The 13216-nt window shown below is 35.3% G+C and overlaps 1 protein-coding gene across 2 annotated transcripts; it reads left to right on the top strand.

Moving 5' to 3' along the window:
• Positions 1 to 358: 358 nt before the first annotated feature.
• mapk15 (mitogen-activated protein kinase 15) lies at positions 359 to 12757 on the top strand. 2 transcript variants are annotated; one of them, XM_082185889.1, is made up of 14 exons: positions 359 to 910; positions 1762 to 1860; positions 2005 to 2034; positions 2972 to 3062; positions 3253 to 3383; positions 3481 to 3644; positions 4224 to 4363; positions 4494 to 4560; positions 4678 to 4815; positions 7134 to 7239; positions 7878 to 8163; positions 9487 to 9593; positions 10406 to 10549; positions 12318 to 12757. In XM_082185889.1, exons 1-14 carry the CDS (start codon positions 842 to 844, stop codon positions 12501 to 12503), a joined length of 1758 nt encoding a protein of 585 aa, XP_082042015.1. In that variant the 5' UTR covers positions 359 to 841; the 3' UTR covers positions 12504 to 12757. The 2 variants fall into 2 exon arrangements, with proteins under 2 accessions (XP_082042015.1, XP_082042016.1); XM_082185890.1 differs by having other exon boundaries at positions 361 to 910; positions 4494 to 4551.
• The last annotated feature ends 459 nt before the right edge of the window (positions 12758 to 13216 follow it).

The raw sequence follows: 13216 nt of genomic DNA, 5'->3' as shown, positions 1-13216 counted from the left end.
CATATAGTTGTTGAATAAAAACATAAGGATTTTGCAGTATGGATAATACTAATAGCAAATATAAAGAAATACATTTCACAATAAGTAGTAGAGAAGCTCATTGCATGATTGCATTTTAACGTCTTTGTTTCTATAGCGACGGAGTCGACGGAGTTTTATGGACGTACATCATGCCATGTTTATTTTATTTATGAAAAAATAATAAAAACCCTGAATTATACAAACTGATCACAGCAGTCAGATCATGCAGTGATCATTTATAATTTAACTTAAAATAACTTTTTTTGTATTTTTTATTTGTACAGACCAAAACACTCCACCGCGCATGCGCGTCCAGTACGCGTCGGATCTGATCCAGCACGTCATCATGCTACAGGCTGCAGCGAGGACCTCTTGGGATATTTCGCTGACCACGTGACCCCATCTTCAGAAAACGTGCGGCTCCTTTAAGAGATTGCGTCCTTTGCATAATTGCGTCTCTATGGTGAAAAACAATTACAAACCCAAGTGATGCTTACCTTATTAGCAGGCTATCGATTCTCTGTGATATTAATGGTGAAGTCCAAACGACATAAACACTTGTTCTTATTGGCAACAGGTCGGGTTTAGAATTTATTTAACTCCGTTCAAATGTTTGGATTGTCAACAGTGATTAAGAGTAAGGCGTGTTTACATGTTTTGTATTCGGCATATCACTAAGGAAAAGTAAACTCCTAGGTAATCGAGTGAAGTTTTCGTGTATTAAATATATATTGGGACAATCCTGCATTCCTCAGACAGACAGGATTTTATTCCTGCCATGATCAAAACATCTTAAGTGGTAAAACAGGTAAAAGACGGGATGAACATCACAGAGGTGGAACAACACATTAGCTTGAAGTATGATATCAAGAGAAGACTTGGAAAAGGGGTAAGCTGTCTATTCTGTGTTTTTAAAAAGAGCCAAGATAATGACTGACCGCATCTGCACTAATCCAGATATCATGAGTTATTGTTTCTGTAATGTGTTGTTTTGTAGTGATCATATGCTTGGAATAATTACTGTACTAATGCAGATTACTGATTCTTCTGTTTATTCTTTCAAGAAATTAAAGGGTTAGTTCACCCAAAAATGTCTGTTATTATTACTCACCTTCATGTTACGCAACTACCATCGTTTTATATGATAAACAGATTATAATTAGGCTTTTATTCACATATAAACATTTATCAACTCACACATCAGTAACGTTCGTCGAAAACTCAAGCATGTTCACTCGATGTGCGTGAATCAATTCATTCTCGTGTTACGCAGCACGTTTGAGCTTTATGTGAATAAAGCCTAAATTCAGTCTGTTCATCATATAAAGCGATCGTGTCTCCTCAGAAAATTTGGATCAAACCTCTCGATTCATATGGATTAGTTTTACGATCACTTCATGAACTTTTTAAAGCGTCAAAGTGGTAGGCCTAGTTGCGTAGCTGTCAATGGAGCTCTCAGATTTCATCAAAAAGATCTTTATTTGTGTCGAGAAGATGAACAAAAGTCTTACAGGTTTGCAACGACATGAGGTTTTTTTTGGGTGAACTATCCTTTTAAAAATGAGTGTGCACCCTAAGGATTATTAATAATGTCCATCTGTAAACATCACAGGTGTCCTAAACTGTGATCGATCTCTCATCCGTCAGTCCAGTAAATAATCTGAAACTGCAATTTGCACAACTGACTTAAATGGGAGTTTTATGGCAACTCTTCCAAGTCTGTTAATCCGTTTCTCACAGGCGTATGGAATTGTTTGGAAGGCGGTGGACAGAAAAACAGGAGAGATTGTCGCTGTGAAGAAAATCTTTGATGCCTTTAGAAATCGAACAGATGCTCAGGTTAGAGACAAGTAAAACACATAGCATTTACTACACTATACTGTACTATTATTGAATTGTTCTATGTGTGAATAGGTGAAGGTACAGTTATTATTTGTTAAAAAATGCTTAAATTTCACATTTCTTTCTGCCATTTTCCCATAGAGAACATTCAGAGAAATTATGCTCCTCCAGGTGAGAATATTTCCAAACCTTGGAATTCAAATTCGTTTTAATCCATATACAGTAATTATGTTCAAAAACTATTCAAAAGTTTGGGTCCGTACGATTTTTTCTGTTTTGTTTTTTAAAAGAAGTCTATTTTGCTCAGCAAGGCTGGAATTATTTTATAAATTTTTTTGCAAATTGTTTTTGTATTGAAATATTATTACAATTAAAAACAGCTGTTTTCTATATGAGTATATAGTAATTGATTTGATGCTCAATAAATATTTATGATTATTATCAGTGTTGAAAACAGTTGTGCTGCTTCAGATTTTTGTGAAAATTGTGATAAAAAAATTCTTTGATGAATAGGAAGTTCAAAAGAACAGCATTTATTTGAAATATAAATCTTTTGTAACATTAGCCTATACATTTTTTGGGAGCGTGTCTATGTTCCCACAGCCCTATGTTCCCACAGCCTTATGTTCCCACAGCCCTAACCCTAACATACCTAAACCTACCCCTCACAGGAGGGAGACTTGTCTGGGATGTAATTGGGCTATCCCTGTACCAGCACAAGCACTAAAACCTACCCTTCATAGGGGACACAGTTAAATGAGAGAACATAGAGCTGTGGGAACATATGGTTGTGGGAACATAGGGCTGTGGGAACATAGGGCTGTGGGAACATAGGGCTGTGGGAACATAGGGCTGTGGGAACATAGGGCCTAATTTTCAAAATTTTCAGTAAAAAAAAAATTATTAGAAATGTGGGAACATAGGGCTGTGGGAACATAGGGCTGACCCCCATTTGGGAACTGTCCCTTTTCGATCAATTTAATTTGTCCTGGCTGAATAAAACGGTTAAAAACACTTTTGAACTGTTGTGTAGCCTACATAAAAAAAGTAAGTTCTGTGTATAGTTAAGGTATGTTATCAAATTTCCCTCTTCTTTTCTCTTTTGCAGGAGTTTGGGGATCATCCTAACATAATTAAATTATTAAATGTCATCAGAGCCCAAAACGACAAAGACATTTACCTCGTGTTTGAGTTCATGGGTAGGAGAGCATCTTTGCACTTCACACTGTGTTCCCTTTAGATTAAAAATAATAAGGCTATATTTTATGGCAATATTCATATTTCCAAGATATTGTTCTTGCCCTAAGAGTTAGTAATTATTACATTGATGATGGCAGTAAGTGATTTCATTCATACTTTATTCACACCAACTAATCTTTTTCTTTTCAGACACAGACCTACATGCAGTAATAAAGAAAGGAAGTCTATTAAAAGACATTCATAAGCGTTATGTAATGTACCAGCTTCTTAAAGCAACAAAATATCTTCATTCAGGCAACGTCATTCACAGGGACCAAAAGGTATGTCGTTTTACTCAACTTTTAATATTACTTCATGCTTAGAAAACTAGTTCAGACAGAATCTGATTTAAGTTATTTCTATATTTTCATGTATCAGCCATCCAACATCTTACTAGACTCAGATTGCTTCGTGAAGCTGTGCGACTTTGGCTTGGCAAGATCTCTGTACCAGATCCAAGAGGATGCTGTGAATCCTGCCTTGACAGAGTATGTGGCGACACGATGGTACAGAGCCCCTGAAATTCTCCTGGGATCTATTAGGTGTGTGGCCTTTAAAAGAGGACCTATAATGCTTTTTTCCATCGTTCTCTAGTGTGTAATGTTGCTGTTTGAGGATGAAAAAGCTCCAGCTCTTCTCTGTATCAGTGTCAGTGTTTCTGAACTCCTGAAACTCCATTGTAGTCTTGAGTTTCTTCCGGGAACGAACACGTCACAATATTCCTCATTATAATAATTAATACGCTGGATAAAGGGGCGGGGCCTGGTTGAGTTAGTTAGTAGTGTGTTAAACTGGCGGTTATGGTAAGGGGCGGGACATTTCCCAAACACACTCGAAGCGCTCGACCAATCACAACACACTGCTCCAGCCGACCAATCAGAGCACAGTGTGCTTTTCAGAAGGAGGGGCTTCATAGAGACAGGAAGTAAACAGTGTTACTGACAGACTGGGAAGAGAGGAGCTGCAACAATAGAGAAAATGAGGAAAATAATCAACATTCAAGCAAGAAAACCTGTTCTATTAGAGCCTGAAAACAACATCAAGACTTTGTAAAAGAGCATAATATAATGTTAATCATAATATATAATATATTGTGATAATGATTGCAATATTTCCTGCAGGTACACAAAAGGTGTGGACATGTGGAGCATAGGTTGCATTCTGGGAGAGATGCTCCTGGGCAAGCCGCTCTTCCCTGGGACGTCTACCATTAATCAAATCGAAAAAATCCTGAGTGTAATTCCACATCCTTCAACAGAAGGTGAGTTCGTATCTCACATGAGGCTTGTTCTTACGGACAACAACCAAAACAACTAGCCAGAAGCGTGTTCAGAGGTACTTAAGAAACACAAACCTTCACTAATATGCCTATGTGTGATTTTGTTTTGCAGATGTGTTGGCCATCAGATCAGAGTATGGGCCTTCGGTGATTCAGAGAATGCTGCTTAGGTATGTTAAGTATGTTAATGTTTAACAGTTCGCCTGCATTATTAACTCTGTGAATGGATGTTTAGCTGAACTTGAATGATGAGTCTGCTGACATAATAATCATGTTTGATGTGGATGTGTGTTTAGACCACAGGTGCCATTAGATGAGATTCTGCCCGCATCCGTTCCACCTGACGCCCTTGATTTAGTGCAGCGTCTGCTGGTCTTCAATCCAGACAAGAGACTCAGTGCAGAGGAAGCTCTTCAGCACCCTTATGTGTCCAAGTACGGTTCGATTTCTGTAGTGTCTTCATATTTAATGTAATTCAGAGATGCATGATATATCGACCACCATATCAGTATCGGCCGATATACAGTACAGGCCAAAAGTTTGGACACATTACTATTTTTAATGTTTTTGAAAGAAGTTTCTTCTGCTCATCAAGCCTGCATTTATTTGATCAAAAATACAGAATATTTTTTTAATATTGTGATATATTATTACAATTTAAAATAATTGGTTTTCAATTTATTATACTTTAAATTATAATTTATTTCTGTGATGCAAAGCTGAATTTTCAGCATCATTACTCCAGTCTATCACATGATCTTTTAGAAATCATTCTAATATTCTGATTTATTATGAGTGTTGGACACAGTTCTGCTGCTTAATATATTTGTTGAATAAAAGGTTAAAAAGAACTGCATTTATTCAAAATAAAAAAATATTTTCTAATAATATAAATCTTCTTTACTATCAGTTTTTATCAATTTAACACATCCTTGCTGAATAAAAGTATTGGTTTATTTCAAAAAAAAGAAAGAAAAAAAATGACTGACCAGTAGTGGATATTGCTGTTACAAAAGATTTCTATTTTAAAACATTTGCCTCTTTTTTTATTATATATATTTTTTATTAAACAAAAGTATCACAGGTTATGAAAAAATATTAAGCAGCAGAACTGTTTCCAACTTTGATAATGAATCATCATATTAGAATGATTTCTAAAGGATCATGTGATAGACTGGAGTAATGATGCTGAAAATTCAGCTTTGCATCACAGAAATAAATGATAATTTAAAGTATAATAAATTGAAAACCAATTATTTTAAATTGTAATAATATATCACAATATTGCATTTTTTTCTGTATTTTTGATCAAATAAATGCAGGTTTGATGAGCAGAAGAAACTTCTTTCAAAAACATTAAAAATAGTAATGTGTCCAAACTTTTGGCCTGTACTGTATGTTCCTTTTTACTGTTATCGTTATCGGCCTGATAACAAAATTTGGCCAATATATTAAAGCCGATAAATAATGTATTATTTCCTTCAGCTGAGACACTTCAGATGTGCACTGTTCAACATGATGGTTTTGAAATGCTTTAAATACGATTGGAATCACTTTGAAAAGGAAAATACAGTAAAGTGCAGCATGCGCAGCGCAAAATCTGTCAACTGAGAACATTATAATTGTGTGTTTGGGACATGGCTTTTGTTTTTGTAATCAGGTTCTCAAAATGATATAAAAATTTGGATTTGGATTTGGATTTATCGGCCGATATATCGGTTATCGGCTTTCAAATATAAAGAATTATCGGTTATCGGTATCGCCCAAAATGTTCATATTGGTGCATCTCTATTGTAAATAATAATGCACTGCAGTGGCCGACAGTGACGTCCAGCCTGGGAAGACTGACATCCTCACCCTTTATTCAAATGTTATTAAAAATGTGTTGAAGCATATTCCACAGTTGTGCTGGGAGTCGATTGTTTTATTTGTGATGATAATAACGCAATGAAAAATGCCAAATTGTGAGATATAATTTTTGTCCAGGCTGTCAAAGAAATTATGAACATATGTAAAAACAAGAGAGAAACAATTAATTATTAATAACTGTCAATGCATGATTTTTCCTGTTGGCTTTTTGTTTTTCTATTACATTTATTTGAATATTTAAAAAAAACTGTAGATGTAATTTGCCAAATAATTGTTTTTTCCCCCTCATATTTAAAAATATTTTAAAAACTTTTAGGGTCATTAAAAACAAATATCCCCTTTTGTATGTCAAAATGAAATCAATATTGACTGTGTTTACTTTCTTAATACTTAATAATATTAATGAAATCAAAATATGATTGCTATTGTTGAATGGCTGTTAATTAATGTTAACCAGAAATTATAATTGGTTGATTTTAACCAATTTCTGACTACAGTAGCTACAGTATTGAGGCATTACTTTTGGCAATTTTTATTTATTTTTAATTATTTGTTATTCTTAATTCTAATAGTGGTGGTTAAAATCAATAAAAAGCAGTTAATGTAAACGCCTTCATCTTTTGAGGTGCAGGTCATAGCACACATACAGTATATGAAAAAACAACTCAACTTAAAATACAAACTTATTTATTTATTGACATTTATTGAGTATATCTCATTACAGAAGTATAATTAGTATTTCATTTAGGCTGTAAGTGATATTGACTAATGGTTTGAGTTTTATGATTATTAAATGAGTATTAATGAGAAAATTAATTAGTAAATAGATGATTGAATAATAAAACAGTAAAAATATTCATCTTCTTTCCATATTCCATGCAAGATTTCATAACCCAGCCAGAGAGCCTCGTTTGGTCTGTGATGTCATTCTGCCGGTGGACGATGACGTCCAACTCTCTGTCACTCAGTACAGAAACAAACTCTATGAGGTGAGTGGAAACTTTTCATTCATTATTTCCTCAGTTTTCACAGATTTATTTTGACCTTTGTCCTCATGCTTTCCCTCAAGAGCAGTCATAATGTTGTGAGTGCACACAGTCATGTGATCTCTGTGTTATGTTAACAAACGCTGTGTCACAGTGACAGTTTTTTTTTTTTTTAAGAAACATTTTGAAACAAGTGACATTTGTAATGTTACAAAAGTTTTCTATTTCAAATGTTGTTCTTTTGATCTTTCTCTTTATCAAAGAATCCTGAAAAAAATAGATGCATGACGTTTTCCACAAAAATATTATACAGTTTTCAACACTGATAATAATCATAAATGTTTCTTGAGCAGCAAATCATCATATTAGAATGATTTCTGAAGGATCATGTGACACTGAATAAATTACACTTGACTATATATTCACATAGAAAAGAGCTGTTGTAAATTGCATAACTGATTTTACTGTGTTTTTATCAAATAAATGCAGCCTTTAAAAATGATTAAACATAAAAAAATCATACTTGTAGAAAAGCAACGTTCCTAGTACCGAGCCTTGCGGGACTCCATACTAAACTTGACTCCATAATATAATAGCAACTGCTTAAAAATGTACTTTCTTCCCAATTTCTCCTGTAAAAGATGATCCTGGAGAAAAGGGCCAGTCGGCATATGCAAAAACAACCTCATTTCAGGCAGACATTAGAGGAGAAGACTGCAGAAGTGGACGAGGACAGTGGACTGGACAAAAGAGATGGAGATGACAAGGGTTGTGTAGATGAGAGGAAATCTCCCAGTGATAAGAAGAGCCATAATGGAGCTGTTGCAAAACCTCTCAGTCGGCCTGAGCAAACACAGGAATGCACCAGCCCGACACTGAGCCCCAGTGCAGGCAAACCCTCCTATAACCCCATCACACACATGCCTAGTGAGTGCTGTTTTACAGACACATTCACTGAATACGTTTAGGCTGCATTTACACATATGTGGCATATGTGGAATATATCTGATTTTTGGACGACTAGCTTACATCTTCTTTTAAAAGTGACCCATATCTGATATCTGCATTTACACCAGGGTTTCTCAAACTCGGTCCTGGAGGGCCACTGTCCTGCACAGTTTAGCTCCAACCCTGATCAAACACACCTAGCTGTGAGTTTCTAGTGATCCTGAAGACATTGATTAGCTTGTTCAGGTGTGTTTGATCAGGGTTGGAGCTAAACTGTGCAGGACAGTGGCCCTCCTGGACCGAGTTTGAGAAACCCTGATTTACACTATACTCTTGGCGAAACAACCCAAGGTAAACGTACTGACCCGGTAAAGCTTAGTCCGAAAAGGTGCGAGGACACAGATGAAATGATAATACAAGCTTTTGCTTTCCGCACCATCTTTAATGGTCAGCAAAACACTGGTCTCATGAGGCCCTTGTTGCAGTCATGTGATCGCGGTTGTTGACATCATTCACCACCGTTTTTTTTTTATAATGCCGTACGACTCGCGTTGACTGGGGAATATCCGATCTGTCCGCTTACATGGCAGACGCAAATGCTTGTATCCGATTATCAGATTTATTCCCACATATGAATGAGGCCTGAGACACCGATCTGAGAATATCTTTTTTCCTGCTTACATGTTTGTGGGTAATATCCGATCATGGTAATGTAATGTAAATGCGGCCCTATACACACCATCATGTGCAATACACATATAGCTTCGGTCAATGAAGGTCCTGGTTTCATGATGTTATAGAACATACACTAATGTTTGAAATTAGTACGATTTTTTTTTAAAGAAATTATTTTTATAAGTGACAGTAAAGACATTTATAATCTTACAATATTATTTCTATTTCAAATAAATGTTGTTCTTTTGAACTGTACAAAGAATCCTAGAACAAATGTCACGTTTTCCTCAAAAAACTATTTTTGACAATTATAATAATCATGGTCACACTTTACAATAAGGTTCATTAGTTAATATTAGATGTAATATTAGATCATCATATTAGAATGATTTCTGAAGGATCAAAAGGAGTAATAATGCAGAAAATTCAGCTTTGATGAACGGAATAAATTACATTTTACAATACATTCACATAGAAAACAGTTATTTTGTATTTTTGTTTCTGTTTTTTTTTATGTTTGAGCAGAAGATATTCTTTCAAAAATATCGTACCAACTTCCAAAACTTTGGAAAGGTAGTATATTACTCATTGGATGGCCATAAAAGGCATTATGCATGTATTTTCCAGATGGTTCAGTCAAGCCGCCCCACTACCCATCTCCTCCTCAGCGGTTTGGGAGAAGGAATCTGGAGCCTGGTGTTGTCCCACATACAGATGGAGCTGATGGGTCTGTGGTGCGTCCCACTGCCTCTCCTCATGTTCATTTTAGATAAGAGCTGTTTAACACTTAAAATGCCCCTATTATTCTTTTTAGGATATGACTTTTCATACGTGTGTAATAGAGCTGTTTGTGCATGTAAAATGTCTGCAAAGTTTCAAAGATCAAAAATATATGAAATTTTTGTCTCCTAAAAGAAAGAAGCAATTCTGAAGTGCCTGAAACGAGTCGTCAGTAATTCCAGTCTCACTTCCGTAACATATCTACGTAACAATGTAACAGATTTGCATAATAGCCTTGATTGGCTGAGCAGCGTCTCTTAGCTCCGCCCTCAAACACTGTAGTGTATCTGAGACTGGGAGAGTTTGGTTCGTGTTGTTCGTGTCGAGAAGACGCTGTTTTCTGCTGACAAAGCAAATCCACTTTGATGAGATTGATACGGTAAAACCCACGCCATCGTTACTGTTCGTATCACTGTGTGTCAAGAGCGGAGATTCAGATATGATAATGAGCGTTTGATTTCTGACCAATCACAGCAGACCGGGTCGTTTGACCAATCAGAGCAGAGCAGCTCTCAGAGAGGCGGAGCTTAGAGAGACTGAGTCCTTGATCGAAGCATTTCAGACACTGAGAGAAAAGAGCTGATGCTGCAATTAATATTCTGAGAAAATTAAAGTGTTTTTGACCTTGGAAACATGATAAGGTATTATAGGAGCATACTAAAATAGCATAGTGGGGCACTGTACATTTAATATAATTTAAAGACCGTAAATGTTTATACGGTGATAACATCATTTAAATGTTGTATTTGTTCATTCTCTGCATCAGGATGTGGAGCAACGAGGTCGTTCGGCCCCTGTGGGACGCACACACTCTTTCTCTCTCTCTCTCGCACAGCCTCAAAATAATCCCCTGCTTCGCAAGGACGAGCCCTGTGTTTCCCCCGGGTTATGCGTCACCTCTGCGCGCTTGGTGAGTAGAGAAAAATCGGTCTATTTCACCATAAATGTTTCCAGTTTGCTTAAAAACACTCTTGTTTACTCTGACCTGGGAACTTTGAACCGGACAACACAAGTCATTGGTTGAGTCTGAATATGTTACAAGCAGGGTTTGAAATGAACATGCGTAAAAATCAACTGTGGTGGTTTAGTAACGCTGTCAAAGCACTAGCTAATTTGGTGAGTTACTTATGTTTACTCACTTTGCTGGGGAAGTTTGTGTAAGACAAATCTGCACAGATTTAGCGCAAATACTCAACCTGTGAGTCATCATGATATATGTGCAGATTCTGATCATATCTGGCTTACCTGAACATGAACGTCACTACGCAACACATAACGGCACGCTTGTTCATTTGCATTGAAGCAATAGCGAAGATTAAAAAGTATTTGGTGAACAGAAAAGATATTATTTTTCAACATCCTAAAAAAAAAATGATGTTCTTTGTGCTGTATTAATCTGTCCAACTAAAATAAAAATTTTGGTGAAAAGGATGTGGATGAAAGGGAGGAAATTTAGTTTGAAGAAGAAATTAATGTATGAAATCCAAATTTTATTATATATATACAGTACAGGCCAAAAGTTTGGACACATGACTATTTTTAATGTTTTTGAAAGAAGTTTCTTCTGCTCATCAAGCCTGCATTTATTTGATCAAAAATACAGAAAAAAAATGTAATATTGTGATATATTATTACAATTTTAAATAATTGGTTTTCAATTTATTATACTTTAAATTATCATTTCTGTGATGCAAAGCTGAATTTTCAGGATCATTACTCCAGTCTATCACATGATCCTTTAGAAATCATTCTAATATGATGATTCATTATCAAAGTTGGAAACAGTTCTGCTGCTTCATATTTTTTCATAACCTGTGATACTTTTTTAGGATACTTGGATGAATAAAAAGTAAAATAAAAAAAAAATTAAGAAAAAGAAACAAATGTTTTAAAATATAAATCTTTTGTAACAGCAATATCCACGACTGGTCAGTCATTTGGGGTCAGTAATTTTTTTTCTTTCTTTTTTTGAAATAAATCAATACTTTTATTCAGCAAGGATGTGTTACATTGATAAAAAGTGATAGTAAAGAAGATTTATATTATTAGAAAATATTTTTTTATTTTGAATAAATGCAGTTCTTTTTAACCTTTTATTCATCAAATATATTAGGCAGCAGAACTGTGTCCAACACTCATAATAAATCAGAATATTAGAATGATTTTTAAAGGATCATGTGATAGACTGGATGTCACATGTGACACTGAAGACTGGAGTAATGATCCTGAATCATTTTAAATTGTAATAATATATCACAATATTACATTCTTTTTCTGTATTTTTTATCAAACAAATGCAGGCTTGATGAGCAGAAGAAACTTCTTTCAAAAACATTACAAATGGTAATGTTTCCAAACTTTTGGCCTATATATATATATATTTATGTGATGCTGTGATGTAGTTAATCTGATTCATTTCTTTTCTTTTCTTTTTTGGTTAGCTTAACTAAAACATTTAGTAGCCAAATTGGCCGATGAGTGAAAAAGTTAATTTCAAACCCTGATTTCAAGCATAGAAAGCAGTGCCATATTGACAATCAACCATGTTTTGACACACATCAGGACGTCTAGTGTGTGTATTGCAATCTTGTTATGCTAAAACTTTGCCCTTAAATACTTCACCGTACGTGCTATGTCTCATAGACTGCTTCATGATATCTTAATATCTCACTGTGCAGAACCAGCGGTCTAATTCGCATGCACGTGATGCCAAGCTTCCTCCGAGGTTCAGCAAGAAGGTTTTCCAGAGTAATTCCAACGTTTCCGCGGCCGGGGATCCTCGTGCAAAACTAGGCAGTTACTCTCAGGCGTACGGGACCATCAGCAAGAGCGGACTGGACAGTCTACTGAAGAACTGCCACTAGGTGTAAAGACTGGGATTAGAGATCATGAGACGGTCACTGGAATCTCCCAGACCAAATTAAAAATGGTGGATTTCACATGAAAAGCAAAGTATACAGTCATCAGTCGCCGTGGAGATTATGGCCATTGTGGAAGATTCACAGATTAGTGCTGCCAATATGACTTTATTCTGATCACTTTCAGTTCAGGTGTCAACAACTTGTTTGTAAATATGTGGTGAAAACATTTATTAAACGTGTAGAGAACATCTATGCAATATGTGTGTCCATGTTTTTGGCTTATACAACTTTAACAGTTACTAAAAGGTTATTAGGGCAGTGCTTCTCAACCGGTTTGACTCCAATGCCGCCAAACAAATGTTTATTATATATACAGTATATGTATGTATGTATGTGTGTGTGTTATATTATTTTGTGAGAATTATTAGTGTTTTACTATTACTATTTTTATTAGAGTATTAGTGTTTGAGAACCACTACTTTAGAGGATTTATTTTTTCTTCAAACTAAAATATTTTTGCCATTATATTTCATAGTATTTTAAATACTAACATGCAGTTAGATCATTTGATAGATCATTTGAATAATGCAAAACTTACTAGTTATTTACTATCTGCAAGAGAGGAAATTGTTTAACACTAAACTAGTTGGTTTGGAATAATATTTAACTTAATTTAAGTTTTAAGCCCATTTCTCGCTCTCATCGTCTCACTTTTG

The sequence above is a fragment of the Leuciscus leuciscus genome (assembly GCF_965113295.1).
Source record: "Leuciscus leuciscus genome assembly, chromosome: 12".
Lineage (NCBI taxonomy): Eukaryota > Metazoa > Chordata > Actinopteri > Cypriniformes > Leuciscidae > Leuciscus > Leuciscus leuciscus.
The sequence above is the reverse complement of the archived record's forward strand: the minus strand, read 5'-3'. Positions and strand labels throughout refer to the sequence as shown.

What these genes read in the sequence shown, in the direction of transcription:
- mapk15 (XM_082185889.1), top strand. Translation starts at nt 842, where the DNA reads ATGAACATCACAGAGGTGGAACAACACATTAGCTTGAAGTATGATATC. An exon ending in TCATTCACAGGGACCAAAAG is followed by an intron (nt 3,384 to 3,480) that starts GTATGTCGTTTT and finishes TTCATGTATCAG; the next exon opens with CCATCCAACATCTTACTAGA. An exon ending in ATGGAGCTGATGGGTCTGTG is followed by an intron (nt 9,594 to 10,405) that starts GTGCGTCCCACT and finishes TCTCTGCATCAG; the next exon opens with GATGTGGAGCAACGAGGTCG.